The sequence below is a fragment of the Olea europaea genome, unplaced genomic scaffold, assembly GCF_002742605.1.
Source record: "Olea europaea var. sylvestris unplaced genomic scaffold, O_europaea_v1 scaffold1521, whole genome shotgun sequence".
NCBI lineage: Eukaryota > Viridiplantae > Streptophyta > Magnoliopsida > Lamiales > Oleaceae > Olea > Olea europaea.
This window is the reverse complement of record NW_019232796.1, coordinates 13,055-28,785: the sequence shown is the minus strand read 5'-3', so window position 1 is coordinate 28,785 and position 15,731 is coordinate 13,055. Positions and strand designations below refer to the sequence as shown.

At 28.6% G+C, this 15,731-nt stretch overlaps 1 protein-coding gene across 1 annotated transcript; it reads right to left on the bottom strand.

The window, feature by feature from the left end:
* Positions 1–12,234: 12,234 nt before the first annotated feature.
* On the bottom strand, positions 12,235–15,489 carry LOC111376575 (15-cis-zeta-carotene isomerase, chloroplastic-like). Its single transcript, XM_022999540.1, has 4 exons — positions 15,076–15,489; positions 13,904–14,050; positions 13,608–13,817; positions 12,235–12,695 (listed from the first exon to the last, which is right to left on the bottom strand). The coding sequence occupies exons 1-4, from the start codon at positions 15,487–15,489 to the stop codon at positions 12,360–12,362; spliced, it is 1,107 nt and encodes a 368-aa protein (XP_022855308.1). The 3' UTR covers positions 12,235–12,359.
* Positions 15,490–15,731: the final 242 nt, after the last annotated feature.

Here is a 15,731-nt window from a genome sequence, read left to right as displayed (position 1 = left end):
TTCTTAGAAATTGCTCTCAGAATTGATAATTTTCTGTGCCCTTTTACTGTGAAAGCGGTTCAAGAACTACTTGAAAAAAAGGGTACATTAAATGGTGATAGTGATTGTGGTTGTGGTGGTCGTGGGTGGGATGAGATGATGCTAGATGTTTGTGACTAATTATTTGGTTGATTGTGACTAATAATTGATTAATTTGTAATATGTAATCTAAAAATTGTAATTGTGACTCAGAATTGATTAAGTTGTGATCGAAAAATTAATTGTGATCAATTAATCTAATAATTTGTAATGAATAAATAAGTTGTGATCAATAAAAATTTTGATTCTGTGATCAACGAATAATTCGTGACTTATAAAATTTATTATTCGTGACAGAAAAATAATGTGACCTATAAAATTTTTGATTTGTGATTGAGAAATAAGTTGTGATAAATAATTTGATAAATTGGGACTAAAAATTAATCCGTGACCTAAATATATTTAATTAATAAAATAAATAATTAATTAATTCATAAATAAATTTTAATAAAAATCTGATTTTTGAAGTTTGAAACTTTTTTTTTTTTTGGAAATATGTGATATTTAAACTCTTACTTATGAAATTCTCCCTAATATAATTTCTTCCATAATTGCCATGGCCCAAGAAGTTTATTTTATTTTTTAATTGTTTAGGTTAAGCCCATGTTTGACCCCTTGTTTGGGCTTCATTCTCGCCACAAAAAAAAAAAATAATACATTTTTGAATAGTATATTGATAAGAAATATATAGTTAAAAAATAAAAAAACTTTTGAATTTACGTGTAACAAAAACAATTTCATTAAAATAATGGAGTTCAAACAAGGGTTGAATGAGCTATTTTCTTATAATCACTTTTTTGGAGCACTGATTGTTGCCTATAATTAAGCCCCCGTTTGGCCCTCGTTAATTTCTATTTCATTACATTTCATTTTTCTTTCTACTATTTTCAACCCCACAATCTTCTATAAAATAATATTACGCGTAAATCAAAAAATTCTCTTTCCGTTTTAACCACTCATTTTTCAAAAAAATACTATTCCACCCATTTTCATTCCAAAAAATGGGGACCAAACAGGGGCTAAATAAAAATACTTTTATGTGTATGTGCGAATCTAAGTCACTTAATTATAATTTAAAATCAAGTTACATTATTTAATTTCTCATTTCAACCTTTTTGCACTCGTACAATGTAATAGAAGTTAAGTAGATCTATTTATATTAAGCGTTCGACAATAAAATGCGACCATGTTGATTAAGAGATTCGGAAGTTCTTATACTTTATAGGCTACCGTTAATCATCATACTTTAGAAATTTAAATCAAGTAGTATTTTTTACTTGATATATATATATATATATATATATATATATATATATATATATATATATATATATATTGTGTGTGTGTTTATTTTGTTGTTTTATAACTTTATAACTTTTAATAATTTTAATCTTACTCAGTACTCTCCTTAGTTTTTTATAAATCTTTTCTTAGAATTATGTATAAATCCCTTTCTTTTTTTTTTCCACCACCTATAACATATAAACTTGAACCTGATTTCTTTCTATAAGGTTACCCGTGGCACTCTCTTATAAAATTCTTAGATGAATTTATTCTTTTTCCCCGGCATCTTTAGAAAGCATTAAAGGGCTCATTCCGGCCAACAGTTTTCTTTTATCTGGGTCACTTAGAATTAACCTAAAAACAGTATAGTTTCTAGAAATCAAGTTATACTTTTATTATACGTATATGATGAAATGATTTATCAAATATTTACATAACTAAAGATGCATAAAACATTAAACATTAAATAGGGATTTATAAATTTATCTTTAAAGATTTACAACTAAATATTTCCCTTTCGGAAAGTCCCTAAAGTTCTTAAAATAAAATATTAAGAAAACAAGAGTATCTTCAAATATTCACAAGTACTTTAGCTATATAATGATTTTTGATTGAGAATTTTTCTATAAGGAGGTTTTCAAAGGGTTTTTTTGGATAGCAATGATTACACAAGTTGTAAACTCCTGCCTTAACCAAATGAAATGTACTCCTTATATAGAGAAATTATTGGGAGCAAAAAGTCTAATCTACCCTTACTAGGAAAGACACTCACTTCACCGAGAAGTTTTTGGCCAATCAAAAAAGTCTCTTTAAACATTAGTGGGAATCTTTCTTTTGTAAAAGTCTTCCACTATGCCGGGAAATCTTTACTGTTTTCTCTTTATGTCTTGTTGAAGCATCTGTTTTTTGAAAATTCTTTGTCTTCTTGCGTCGACAATCTCATCTTATCATTCCATAGCATTTATGATATTTCTTTCTATTGTAGGTGAAAATGACATTTCACTATCTGAATTATTGAACCCTACATTTTCTGGATCTTCTTCTCCATTATCTGGTTGAGATTCGTTTTCTTCATTATTTTCTCTTTGTAGATTTTTTGGAATCTCTTTTTCTTCTTCATTTTTCTTTTCAAAGACTGTCTCAAAAACTTTTTTAACTGCTTCTCTAATTTGTTCTTTTAATTCTTCATCATTTTTCTTCTTCTTAATTTGAATCCTTTTCTTTCTTCTAGATGAAGTTCGTTCGTCTTTTTTAAACTGATTTTGGAATTTTTCAATTTGAGAGAAAATCTTTTCTAAAGAAACGGCATCTTCATTTGGATTTTGGGCATCTTGAAATAATGTTCGATCTTGTCTGTTTTGAACAATTATCTTACCCTTGTCTTGGCTAGAATGAATTTCTTGGATTTGAGATGAACTTTGATTATCAAGATAATGTTCTGGTGGACTATATTTGACATAATAATCAAATTTACCACTGGGCTGGCCCAATAAATCCCAAATTTCTTTATCTTTATCTGTAGCTGGTTTATCAGTCTACTGTGTCTGATTTTCTGATCTAGTAGAGGAATCAACAATCCTATGAGTCTGTTGGGCTTTTGGCAAGTCCACGGCCTTTAACGGGTTTGATAAGTTTTTACCAGTTACCGTTTGAATTGGACTAGCTATTGACTTCTTAGGCTCAATAGTACCTCTAGATAAACTGAGCTTTAGCCCAATTATCTCTTTTTTAGGTTCTGTGATCTTTCTTTGTAGTGAAGATCTTTGTGTCGTAAGAGTCTGGTTAGATTCATTAACTATACTAAAATTTTTCTGCATGCATTCACAATGACTACAAAAAATATTTTTATCTTTGCTTGGTGAAAAATCAAGAGGGGGTTCTGAGTAATTTCTGAGTGAAGGGGAAACATAGAAGTTAATCCCAATCATCTGTCTGGCTAAGTCTAAAGCTTCTTGAAAATTATGAAAACCTTTATAAAGAGGGTCTTTAAAATCTTTTATGCAATCTACTCCTTCTAACCATGAATGGAAAACACCAAGATTTTTGCCCTTGGCTACTATATAAAATTTAAACTTATTCTTGTTCTGATTAAAATGTTATGAAAGTGCATTTAAACATGCAAGAAAATACTTTTGGTCTTTTGGATTCTTATTATAAGATATCCATAAATTGTTTAACAAACATTTTTCTTCTTTATTTAAAGAAATGTGTTGTAAAAGTTTAAAAGAAATATTACTATTAGGAAAACTTATTAATTATTGGTTACCAAATCTCATTCGTTCTTGGTAAAATGGTATGTTCTGAATAGATGAAGTATTTATCAATGCATTTGATGCAAAAGAATTCCCTGGCGGAATTCCTGGTCTTGGAGGTGGTCTGGACATTTGTCAATATTATAATGAATTAATTTCAAAATAATCTTTATTTTCAATCATTCTACTTAGAATATCTGCTTTATTATCACTACCTATTCTATGTTCAAATTCTATATTAATTCATGTATTAGTAATCCTATCTATAAAATTAAGTCATCTTCTCCTACTACTTTTCTTGGAGTCTAACTTAAGTTTATTATAAAAGGAAACTATTGCAATACAATCTGTTCTAATAATTATTTCTTTTTTAGAAATAATAAAAAAATCAAAGTTATCTAAAGCATAATTTACAGCAAGTAATTCTGCATCTATACTACTCATATTTCCTTTTTCTCTATAATTTTCACTATTATATCTACAAATTCTTTCTAAACTTTTATCAGAATATTTATTTGATTTACAAAGTAAAACTGCACCCCATCCTAACAAACTTCCATCTGTCTCAATAATTAATTAATCTGTATCTAATGTCATTGTTAATTCTGGTAAAATTTTTATCATTTTTTTTATTTCTTGTACTAATTTTACATCTTCTTGGTTAAAATATCTTTGTCCTGTTGGTGAGGTTTTTGCATATAAAAGTCTTGTAATTTTTCCTAAATCTTTTATAAATGATCTAGCATAATTAACTAATCCTAAAAACTTCTGAATTTTTTTTTAAGTCTTCTAATTTATCTAAAAATTCTAAAGCTTTTTGAGTTGTATGTGGTTGAAGTTTAATTTTTCCTTCTCCTATATTTACTCCTAAGAAATCTATATATTCTTTAAATAAAACCATTTTCTTTTTACTAATAATTAGTCCATGTCTAATAATTTCTGAAAAAACTATCTATAAATGACCTCTATGTTCTCTTCTATTTTTACTAAATACAAGAATATCATCTATGTATACTACTATAAACTTATTATGCTTATTAAAAATATTTTTTATTTTTCTTTGAAAAATACTTGGTGCATTCTTAATTTCAAATGGCATAATTAACCATTCAAATGGCCTTCTGGACATGTAAATGATGTCCATTCTATGCTATTCGGATGCATCTTGATCTGTCAAAATCCTGATTTTAAATCAAACTTACTAAAAATCTTATAATCTTGAATCTTATTTATTAAAACTATTTTGTCTGGTATATTATATGCATCATTTATTGTATTGTCATTTAATCTTTTATAATTTATTACCATTCTACTATTTCCTCTAATAATTTCTGAATGTTTTCTTACTATAAAAGCTGCTGATCTATGAGGACTATCTGATTTTCTTATTACTTCTAATTTTATAAGTTCTTCTATATGCATTTTAAAGTCTTCAATATCATTATTTGTAGCTTCTATATTTTTGGTCTTTATTATATTTTCTGGATTTTTTATATTTAATTCACACATTATTCAATCTTTTTCCCAATATTTTAATGCTTTTTCTCCTATTATTTCCATTTTTCTAATTTTGATATTAAACTATCTATTTCTTGTTCTGTAACTAATTTATTATATATTTTTTCATAGTCTATTATTTCTATTGTCTCTAGATCTATTTCATATTCTTTTTCTGTATTATTTTCTATTAACTGACATTTTCTTTCTTTTTTTACAGGGACATTCTTTTTCTTGACTTTTACTATTGCTATTAAAAATTTACCTTTAGAAATAAAAGAAAAAATAATTAAAAAGATATTATTTGAAGAATATAAGCACATATATATAATAGAAGAAGTATGGAGTGAAATAAATTTCACATTAATCTGGAAGTAAAAAAGTTAAATTATTTAGATTTAGAAATAAGAAATAATAGTAAAAAAGTAACAACTGTAGAAAGCAATATTTTAAAGTGTAATTTAAAAACTAAACATAAATTACATAGTTTATTTTCAGAAGAATCAAGTCAAAATAGTATTATAGTATTATAGACTTAATTATAAATTTGTCCAGAAATTTAGAACTTGAAAATAAAAAGAAGTTTAATTATTTAGAAATAATTAAAGACAATATAATAGATAAAAATATTGAAGAATCTTTAGATTATATTAATAATCAAAATTCTAGTATCCTAGAAAAATTTGTAAAATTAGAAAAAATCCCTATAAAACTAGACTTTTCGGAAATAATAAAGAATTTAGATTTTAATAAACCTAAAGAAATAGAAATAGACATTAAAAGAATAACAATTAAAATAGAAGAATTAGTTAAAGATCTTAAAAATTGTATTCTTAGTTAATGATAGATAAAAATTATTTAGAAGTACTTGAATTTCGTAAAACCTTTCATACAGAAGTAGAAGGACTTACTAGACATACTTTGTCAAAAAATTCAGACACGGTCATTATTAAACAAAATAATATAATAATTGCATTATTATTATCTCTCCATAAAAAGATAGATATTTTAGATAAAACAAAAATTACATAGAACATACCCTCTTCATCAAACGTAGATTTGAGATTGTTAACAGATAAGTTAGAAAATTTAAGTTTTAAAGAAACAGATAAAGAAAAAGTAACTAGAAAATTACCTATAAAATATAAGTTTTCAAGATGAATCCATTTTTAGGAAGATCTAGAACTATAAAGAGAAAGACCTAGATTAAGTTTATCAAGTATAAACAGAAATTTAATAGACAGAATGTTAAATAGACCAGAACAGTATGATCAAAATATTGAAGAAATATTAGATCCACAACAGGATTATACTAGATTTCAGACACATGGTTTAAAACTTCTAAATCCAAATGTATTATATAATAGAGGAATATTAGAATCAAGTACTCAATTTTTTAGACACCATAGAGAAGTTTCTATACAATGTATAGGGAACCAAGTAAAAAAGTTAAATTTAATATCAGAAGAATCTAAAAAAAATTTTAAATTTATGCATTTAGGACTTATAGTTATAGGTATTAAAGGATTAATGAGAAAAAATTTAGGATGTAAAGTTTTAATTACTATATATGATGAAAGAATTAATAATATAGATAAAAGCCAAATAGCTAGTATGGAAGTAGACATGAATAGTAATAATGGAATAATTTATTGTAATCCAAATTTTTTAATAATTATAAAAGATTTTTCCGAAAAAATTAAGATAGGAATTCAAACAAAAGGATATGAAGACGTAAAGAGTGGAGATAATTTATTAATACATATAGGATTTTTAGGGAGATGTTCTAATAATTCACAAACTAAATATAAAATTTACACAGACAAAGTAGTAAATTTAATTAGTAGCAAAAGAATTAATATGGTAAGACTCAAAGAATATTCATCAGAACAATTAGCATGATTAGAACGGGATATAGATAGATTTTTAGAAAACAGCTAAGAAAAAATTATAGCCCCACAAGAATCATTAACCTATAAAGACATAAATGGAAGAACTAATTTAAGATTCTTAGATTACAATCAAATACAAAATAATAATTTTGAAGAAGAATCAAATCAATCTAATTCAGAAGAACAAGAACAAGTTAATGAATATGTTCATATAGAATTATTAGAAGAAAATTTAGATAAAATAATTTTCCCTAAAGAATTAGGAATGATATTAGATAAAAAAGAATTATCATCATTAGAAGATCAAGTGTATATTAATAAACAAATAAAAGAACTAGAATATTTATATTATGACTCAGATTTAAATATAAGGATAGGAATAAGTAAATAATAAATAGAAGAAACAAGATCTGATTATAAAGAACTTATGGATAATGAAAATGTTTATAAATCTTTTGATGAGACACCTTTTGATATAACCATAAAACATGAGACATTAACTTATGGATATGGTTATCTACCAAGAGGAGCTTATAATATTTATAATAACCCACCAGAAAATACTAAATATGTTTCAAGAGGAAGTGAAAGATCATTAGAAAATAAAATAGAATTTCAAGCAGCTAATAAATCACAAATATTAAATATTACAGTACATGATCCACAGATATGGACAAATGTAATAGATGTATGGAAAAATACTATAATAGGACATTTTATTAGAAATTTCCAAGAAATGAAACCTTTAGATATGTAAAGGTATTTAAAAATATTTTTAGGAGAAAGTACTAAAGCAATGTGGGAAGCATTTAAAATAGAAAGAAAAGAAGAATTTGAACAATTAATAAGCATAGGAAGTAATCCTTATAATTTTGTCAATAAAATTCAGATATTAATTACTAGAGCAGATCCAAATTCAAGACACATGAGTATACTAAGGAAAGCAATGTAAGACTTAAAACAACTTAGTTTATTTAAATGGACTAAAGATAGACATGTTAAGAGATTTTTAAATGAATATTATTACCTAGTGTCAATTTCAGGAAATACATTTAATCAAGAAATAGGAAATAAATTATTTCATAAATTATCAGGATCATTAGGGTTAGAAATAATAGACTCATGGAATAATTTAAATTCAGTAAAAGAACATCCAGAAAAACAATGGCGTATAGGACATAGAATTCAATATGTAATAAGATGCTTAGAAGGAAAATGTGTAGAACTACAAATACAAAAAAACTTAAAAAGACAGATTATAAATTTTGTAAAGATATTTTTACACCACAAACATATGGAGCCTCTAGTTCAAAGAGTTATAAGAAAAGATATAAAAAAGATAAAAGACCAATTAGGAAAAAATAATTTATTAGAAAATCTAATAAAAGAAAACCTTATTTAGACGACATAAGACATGTTAGAAAATTTAAACCAGATAGAACTTATAGAAATAAACTTAATTGTTATGTTTGTAATAATAATGAGCATTTAGCCAAGACTTGTCCAAAAAGAATAAACAATAATGATAAAAAAAGTACATTAATAGAATGCACTAATGAAGATCTAATACAGATAAATGATGATGTATCAGATAAAGAATCTATATATAATATAATATCTATTGAAGATATAAATCTGAAAATAGGACAAGAAGAATCTGATTATGAGATTTTAGGTATAAAAATTAATAATGAATCAGAATCAGAATCAGAAGAAGATATAGAACTAGTAGAAATAGAGGGTTGAATACATAATTGGCAAAAAAATACAAGAACAGATAATATAACATGTTATTTATGTTTTTGATATCCAATTAGAAAATTAAGAGCAAAATGTTTAGAATGTTATAAAGAAGCATGTATTAAATGTTTAGAAAATAATAATTTAATAATTAAAGAAGAAGTAAAAATATAATTTACTCAAGAACAAACAAAAATTTTAGAAATAAGAATTCTTACGAAAATAATTGAAAATTTAGAAGAAATGCAAAAGTTATTTATAAGAAGAATAAAAATCTTAGAAAATAATAAAGGAAAAAATATTATAAAAGAAAACCAAGACTCAATACAAACAGAATATATAGAAGTAGTTTGTAATTTAGAAAAATTAAAAGATATTAAGATAAAATGTCAAATAAGAATAGACAATTATATTATAAAATGCTTAGGACTTGTAGATTCAGGATGTAGTAATTGTGTAATTAATAAAAGATTAATACTAGATAAATATATTGTAAAATCAAAAGAACCAGTTAATGCACAAGAAATGGATGGAGAATCATATACTTATACAGAAAAATTAAAACCAAAAAGTATAATTAGTTTTGAAACTACTTGTGGATTAAGTATAGAATATACATTACCTATAGAATCTACATGGGTAAGACGATTAAAATTAAAAAACATAGATTTTATTATTGGATTAAATTTTTTATTAAAAGACAATGGTAGAATAACAATTACTAAAAATTTTGTATATTTACAAAAACATACATTATTCATACCATATTATTTTATTTTTTTTGCAGGGATTTTATATAATCTTCTAAGATCCTATTTGATTGCCTACCAATTTCCATGGAAAATGAAAAATAACCAAGATTTTTCAACTTTTGTGGTGTTTGGTAGGAAAAAAATTTCATGAAAAACATTTTCCACTTTCCTTGGCCATGTAGATAATTTCCAAATTTTTGATGAATTTGAATTCTCACAAAAATGGTGAGAATTCATTTTCCATATTACTGTAGCGATTTATTTTTTTCCATTTTTTTTTTGGAAATGAAAACAAATTTTAAGACAATTTTCATATAAAATAAAGCCAGACGAATACCAAAAGATAGATGATTTTCTTAAATATTTTTTTTTTTACAATGGAAACAAATTTCATTCCCAATACAAATAAATTTTATTCCTTTAATTGACAATTTTCATGTAAAACAAAGTTAAATGAACCCCAAAAAATACTTTTATTTCAACATTTTTCACGTGAAAAATTATATTAATCAAACACAATAAATTGAAAATTCTCAGGACAACAATTTCTAGACAATTCAATTCTTTGAAATTCGTTTTCTTTCCACTCAAATTCCATCTTTACAATCAAACGGACCCTAATTCCCTACTTGACAGACATTTTTTTGGAACAATGAATTTTTAAAGAATGATTATTTAAAAGTAGGAAAAAAATTTAGATTTATGGGAATAATATTTATTGTAAGAATGTGTGATTAAAAATGAATCTAAAAAAAATAAAATTGAAAGAATGATTGTCTATCAGAAGGTTAATGTAAGTGTAAGATGACGTAAAAGTATTGCTTTGCATTTTAATTTTAAAACAATAATATATAACTTATTGTTACTTTTAGTTCCTACTTGGTTTAGATAAAAATATGAGTTTTAGTAAATTTTGATAAAAGTTAATTGAATACACGGTTAAAAAAGTTTCAACAAATTGTTTAATCAACTTCTTTAATTCAACCTAACCGCAAATCTGTATTACAAAATATCCAGTGAAAGTGAAGGTACTCTAAAGATGATGTCTACGGTTGTCGATAAATCTCATCTCCAAGGACAAAATATTAGAGGTCATAAAATATGTTAAATCGAAACCTGCTCCTCCATAGAGTTCTTGTCAAGAAGTTGGCAATGAACCAGACAGGAATGGATTGAAAGGATTCATGTAACCAGACTACCAAATTTACTGGAAACACGATTTAGCTTGCTGTAAAATCTAAGTACTTGTCATTCCGCAGGACTTCAATCAGTGTATCAAGAATTGTTGAGTGAGGACATCCCACAGGCAGAGAAAGATGAATTTGATGTCAATATCATAGCAGGCAAAGCAATGGGGGTTTGGTCTTCAGTCCAATCTCAAATGCCTACAGTATAAATCGGCTTCTGCTACAATCGAACGCCCAGTATCCGTAGGGAAAATCCCAAGTTTCACCAGTTCGGTCGGTTTATGAAAAATGAGGAATCCGGTATTCTCGATTTAAATACCGTATATGCCTTTTGTCCGGTAAGATGATATATAATAGCAAGTTATAGTCATACAACTAATTGGATAATAACAGAATGAACAACAAATTAACTATTGAATTTACTGTAATAAATAACAGAATGAATAATTGAAATTGTAGGAAATGAAATTTCAAACCGAGGCTTGTGTTACACACAGTTTCCTTAAAACAGATTCGCCCTCTCACCGTCCGTGCTTGAGGTTTAAAATGAGCGTCCGTTTCCCAGGATACAACGGTAAAACCAGTAGCTTTCGAGCACCGCATAAACCACTCTGGCGAACTAAACTAGTGCCTGAACTACACCACCATCAAGACAGAAATGTAGAAAAGACAGAACTCTATGCAAATGAATTTCTTGTGTATTCTAAACTTGAAAGCTTTTGCTTTGGTGTATTGAAATGAGGAAAATGAGCCACTATTTATAGGCTAGGCTACCATTAATAGCAATGACCTTTGGAGTTTCTCATCTTTTTCCTATGTGGGACAAATTCATTTTTCTCATATAAACTCCCTTTTGAGTGACACACTTTGAGCCTCAATTTCTCATTCATCCGAGCATCATCTTTGGCAAGTAAGTATATGATTTCGATGTAATCATGGAGTAAAATACAAATCAACTTTCATCTTCCAAATTGAACAACCTGGTCCTACTCAAAACTCGTGCCAAAGTCGGCCCATAATTCCCTTTTTTTCTTTTTTTTTTCTTTCCAACAGTATCATCTAAGAATCCCGGAATCTTGGAATGCTTTTGCGAACATATTTGAAGGTGAAGGGGATATCGGGATCCCAATTTTGTCGCCCTCACCATCTCTTGGTTTTGTTCCCCAGTGAAGGTTTTAAGTGTATGGAACAAGTCTTCCATGGCATTTGAGATTCATTTTGATGGGGGGACAGCCACTCAATGAACCAGTAGTTAAGTGAGGTACATTTTTTATGAACAAAAACAAGCAGAGATTGGGAAGGCCATAAAAGACTGTTCATGCAAGAATGGTCTTGAAATGGCCAAGATGTTGGAGATCAAAATGAGTTTGAAACCCTAATATTATTGTGCAAGGGATATTCCTCAGAGAGCATGTTTGGCTAAGCTCTAATATCGATAACTAATCTTCTTGTTCGTTGCTGTCCCTGACCTGTTTATGTTGCTATATGCTCGAATCAACCACTCCTTCCCCACTATGTACAAGCAAGAGAATGATATATGTATCACTCAACATTTCTATGCAAAAGATCATTTTATAACTTCATTATTAAGAATCCAAGAGAACGATAGTATCTCTCATCTAATATACGCATATACAAGCTGGCACACGCACCTCAAATGGGAAGAAATTGCATGAGCTACCAATGAAGCCGAAAACTGGCAGCCTGCATAAGTGGGTGAGCAAAATATGCACCTAAAGTTAATGCTGTTATTGTTAGATATGGTAGTCGAAGAAATTCTTTGTAATAATCTTTTGGCAACTTCTGGCGCCCATCAAGAATTGCTGCAAATGGGATGACACTTGTTCTTGCTTTCACAACTTCAAAAGCCTCACCATGTCGTATAGCCAACCTCCTGTCTCCATTCCATACACCAAATAGATGGTGTGCAATCAAACCCACAGAAGCTGCTACCGCAACAGAATTCCCAATCCAAACTGTATGAGCCACGCACCAAATTACTTGCCCAACCATCTGGATAAAAAAACATAAAGAATAACAGATTGCTTGGCATACAGTATTAGATCTACTAGAAAATATGATGAAGAAGATTTTAGCTTATTCTGCCTTCCTTTATTATTATTATTTTTTTAAATCCTGTCTGTGTTTGCATAATCCACCTTGCTAAACATGCCATGAGAAAGAGAACCTAGGGAGATGGGGAGAAAGGGTAGTAAAGAGAGACTTGAAGGCAAAGGAAGAGAGAACACATTAATAGCAAACTGACATGGTGCCCTAAAGCTTGGGAATAGATCGAAAGTAAAGTAAATATAGAAGTTCAACAGTTTTACTCAATTCTATTACTAATGAACCACTAATTTTTGAAGAAAGACCTTCCGAATATTTTAAAGAAAAAAACAATATATCTGTTTTTCATGGTTATCGTTCTGATTCCATGAAATAATGGAGTTACAGACAAGACATAATTGGACCTGGCATGATTATCTTCCAGAGTCCACGAAAATGGAGAAAATGCTGAAATTCAATGTGAAAGCAGCAATGCAAATGCAAAAAGTTCGTTCAAAACTTTTTGCCTAGATTTATACACCATACTTCTAATCATAAGCCATAGTGAAATTTTGCCCTTGATGACTTCGGTAACTACTTTGTTGAAGAAAGTTTGAAATACTGGAATATTGTTATTAGTAACCACACAATTTGACAACATACTGGATCTTAATATATAGTATAAGATTTCGGCTCGTTATATTTTTTTTAACCGCATATAAGAATCTTAAATTAGCACAACATAAGCTGTAAGAATTCATTCAATCACATTATTATATAAAGCAGAAAAAGGGGCAATTACGAAGGCATTATAGGTTACATATTAGCAGCTTACTGAATATATGTTATTAGAGTGCAAACAGTAATGGAATATCATACCTGTGGGTGCCTCGTAATTCTCATTATTCCGGTTTCCCAAAGATGCATTTTGGGCTTGTCAACAGCTGCAACCTCCAGCAAATTGAAGGTTGACGGGTACAGAAAAAAGAATGAAATAAAATTAGAGAACCAAACAAGTTCATGTATTGCAGGAACACCCTGTAGTTGCCATAACTGTACACCATCATATCTATGGTTAATGAAATAAACCTGCAGAGACCACAGATCTTTTTATTACACTCGTCAAACAGGAATCTCTTAAGTATACATAGAGTAAACATGGGACAGGAACTCACAACTGTACTAAGAGCTAGTGGAACAGCTGTTCCAGCAAACAATACACGGAATGCACGTTCTCCAATGAGTTTTTCACCTGTGTCTCTCAGACTAGCTAAGCCACTATGAGCAATCGCGAAAATGATGGTAAGAAGTAACATTACAACCTGCATAAAAGTGACGTTGACAAAAATTAGCAACAACTACGTACTTAAAAAATTGGGATATTTGATTATAGATGCATGATGAATAAATCTGTCTGCAGAAACCAAAGGATCATTCACCAACATTATAACAACAAGAATATGGAATTTTCGAAAATCATTTCAGACATCTGAAACATAGTAGACTTGTATCATGAATAACAAGTGTCAGAAAAGCAGAGTTCATGAATTACTATAAAGGCTCTTGGAGAGGCATTGATGACCAAATTAGAAATAAATGACCACTAAATGGTTTCAAATAATGAACCTCCATACATTAATTTCATCTTTCAAGTCTTCTTCATCTTTTAAAAAATTAACATGCTTTACAAAAACTTACTAGGAGCCTGTCTGGGAGTGATTTTGAGAATTGATTTTTTGACCGTTAGGAGAAAAGTAGGTCCACTTGTGAGAAAAGAAGTCAAATATGATAGCTCAAATAGTGTGATAACGGTCAAAAAAAATCAATTTTTTAGGAGAAAAAATCACTCGCAAACAGGCTGTAGATCCTTAAAGTTTATAAAAAAGAAAAAAACATTTCAGATGCCTTAACAGACACAAGTGCGTGTACGTTTAAGAAGTATGTAACAAATCAATCTGATAAAATAATCTAATATGAAACTTGACTTTAGATGTTCAAACTATGATCCAGTTGTCGAGAATAAATTTCCTAGAAACTAGAGCTCTTTAAGTAAATAACCTGAATGAAACAAGCTTCTCTTTTCATCTAATTTGATCAACTCCAACTATCAGCACTCCAGTTCTTTAGAAAATTCTAGACAAATATGTGAAATTAGGCTTCAAACTCGTATTGATTTTGTACTTCAACTGCCAGTTTGGTAAAGATAATTATGACTACTTGAAAAAAAAATTCTATTTGAACTTGTAAATGACGGACATGTTTGTATCAAAGAAAACGAATTTATCAGTTTTCATACAAATCAAAACAAGTTGAACCAATCTGAACCAAATAGTGTCTAAATTCCAACCTCAGGGCTCTCGGAAATGCTCGAAACAGCTTCAATGAAGGGTTTACCAAATCCAGTGGAGCTATCAATCCACGCCGCATAAAGAACATAAGCTACAACTCCTGCAACACCAATAAAATAAACCCATGACAAAATCTTCTGTTTCGACAAGTCGAATTGTGCAGAATCTTCCCCCACCAGATAATCAGTCCTCTCGGGTTCTGTTCGTCCTACCTGCATTAAAACCTTCTTCAAAGAGTAAAATTGAGCTGGGGTTTTTGCTAATTGGGTTCTGAAAGGCTTACTTTCAATGGGTTTGAGGTAAGATGAAGAAAAACAAATGGGTTTTGAAGTTAGTTTGGAAAAAGAAATTCTGGGTTTTGGCAGAGGAAGCTGAGGGGAAAGAGGGTGGGACGGTAGAAGAGAAATTGCCATTTTGTCGAGCTCAATGTGTCAATGGAATGTTGTGTGTGCATATATATTTGCTGTACAGTGGGCGAAATGCGCTTCAGTGCTGGGCTTGGGTGGTTGAAGGAAATAATAGAATAATCCACTAGTAGAGCACATTTTACGCACCATTTGCCCCCTATTAAACCCTGTTTGGTTTGATAAGAATTAAAATTAAATTTTTAGTAAATTTTGATAAAAGTTTTTGAAATGTGTGGTTAAAAAGTTTT